This window comes from Tremella mesenterica (assembly GCF_000271645.1).
Source record: "Tremella mesenterica DSM 1558 unplaced genomic scaffold TREMEscaffold_13, whole genome shotgun sequence".
NCBI lineage: Eukaryota > Fungi > Basidiomycota > Tremellomycetes > Tremellales > Tremellaceae > Tremella > Tremella mesenterica.
In genome coordinates this window covers 767821-769613 of record NW_006711237.1, presented here as the reverse complement: position 1 = coordinate 769613, position 1793 = coordinate 767821, and the positions used below count along the sequence as shown (strand labels likewise).

The following is a 1793-nucleotide window of genomic DNA, read 5'->3' as shown; positions in this document are numbered from 1 at the left end:
ACTGCCTACGCCTGCACCTACGCCTGCACCTACACCTACACCTACACACACACACTCACCTACCACCAACACCTACCACCAACACCATGTCACTACTCATCCAACCTGATCCTCGATACATATTCCCATCTGTATCAATCTTTCACTCGTTCTCTCTCTTCGACCCCGATCACTCTCTGATCGATACGAGTGATGAGCATGGGTATACCTCGGACGTTGCGAGTGAGTCTTCCTAACCGTCATTCTTCACTCTGCTCGTCAGTCTTCCTAACCGTCATTCTTCACTCTGCTCGTCAGTCTTCCTAACCGTCATTCTTCACTCTGCTCGTCAGTCTTCCTAACCGTCATTCTTCACTCTGCTCGTCAGTCTTCCTAACCGTCATTCTTCACTCTGCTCGTCAGTCACCCAACGCTAACTGCAGACGTCCGACAACTCGAACGAGATGACTTGACGTTGACCGTCTCACCCGATCCGCTACCACTCCAATACAACAACATGATGTTTCCTATGCGGTCGCTCTTGTCCGATCCTATCTCGCACCAAGTCACTTCTGCAATCATCAACAACGGTCAAATGTCGATCAACAACTTGACGATACATATTCAGACGACTCGGTCACCTCTTCCTCTTCCTCCTCCTCCTCTTCCTCTTCCTCCTCCTCCTCTTCCTCTTCCTCTTCCTCCTCCCTCCTCCTCCACCTCCTCCTCCACCTCCTCCTCCTTCGGAGATGACAACGGAAACTCACACTCGGACCAAACGAGACACCGAACCGGCCAGTGCTGAAAGTCTAATGGCCAAGATGATGCGCGAGTTGAAAGTCAAGCTGGCTGCGCGTGAACAAGCAAAGCAGGCGGGTGTTAAGTGATAGATGGATGCATGACGTGGCATTTGTTGTAGTACCCTGCGGCCATCGCCGCCAGCACTCGCTATCATCACCCCTCTCGCCATCATCACCCCTCTCGCCATCATCACCCCTCTCGCTATCATCACCCCCACCGCCATCATCACCCCCACGGCCATCAACATTCACCCACCACACCCACCGACATGTCACTGATCGACTACCAAACCGTCATCGAGCGGATCAAGAGGAACAACCGTCATAATCCTGACGACGGTCCTGGTTCCAGTCATCATCCCATGGGTACGAGCCATGTCAACGTGGATCAGTCGATACCAACTTGCACTTTATCTACCCCGTCAAAAAACGTCTCCGTCTCCCCTGATCCAACGTCTGTCCCCAACCCTATCCCTGATCCTCATCCTGAACCAACGTTCCTTCCTATTCCTGTTCCCCTTCCTATGCCTACTCCGATCCCTCATCCGGATCGATCAGGGAGATACAGACCCAAATCAAAGTCAACATCGTCCACACGTCGGCCAGAGACGAAAACGAAACCTGATAGTGGTACGATACATCCAAGTCTGGACCCGATTCGAATACCGACCAACACCACAACACCGAGCAGTCATACCACTTTACTCGGTGTGGAGATGGGTACGACATCGATACCCACACCACAAGCCACCTTACTCGGTGTGGAAATAGGTACGACATCGATACCCACACCACCAACCACCTTACTCGGTGTGGAAATAGGTACGACATCGATACCCACACCACCAACCACCTTACTCGGTGTGGAAATAGGTACGACATCAATACCTATAGGTCATTTAGATAAAAGGGACGGAAGACATGTTACAAAGTTAGAATTACAGGTTAGTCTTCTTCACCACGTCTCGTCTTGTTCCTTCCCCCCTTCCCCCCTCCACGAGTTGGAAGGACAGA

General features: G+C 51.7%; 1 protein-coding gene across 1 annotated transcript in view; it reads left to right on the top strand.

Annotated features, from left to right (window-relative positions):
- Nucleotides 1-1048: 1048 nt before the first annotated feature.
- TREMEDRAFT_65246 (uncharacterized protein) overlaps nucleotides 1049-1793 on the top strand; it is a gene marked incomplete at both ends in the record, with an annotated part of 11784 nt that continues 11039 nt past the window's right edge. Inside the window, one exon of the mRNA XM_007007371.1 lies at nucleotides 1049-1723. Within this exon, the coding sequence (XP_007007433.1) occupies nucleotides 1049-1723 (675 nt within the window). The remainder of the gene's footprint in view (nucleotides 1724-1793) is intronic.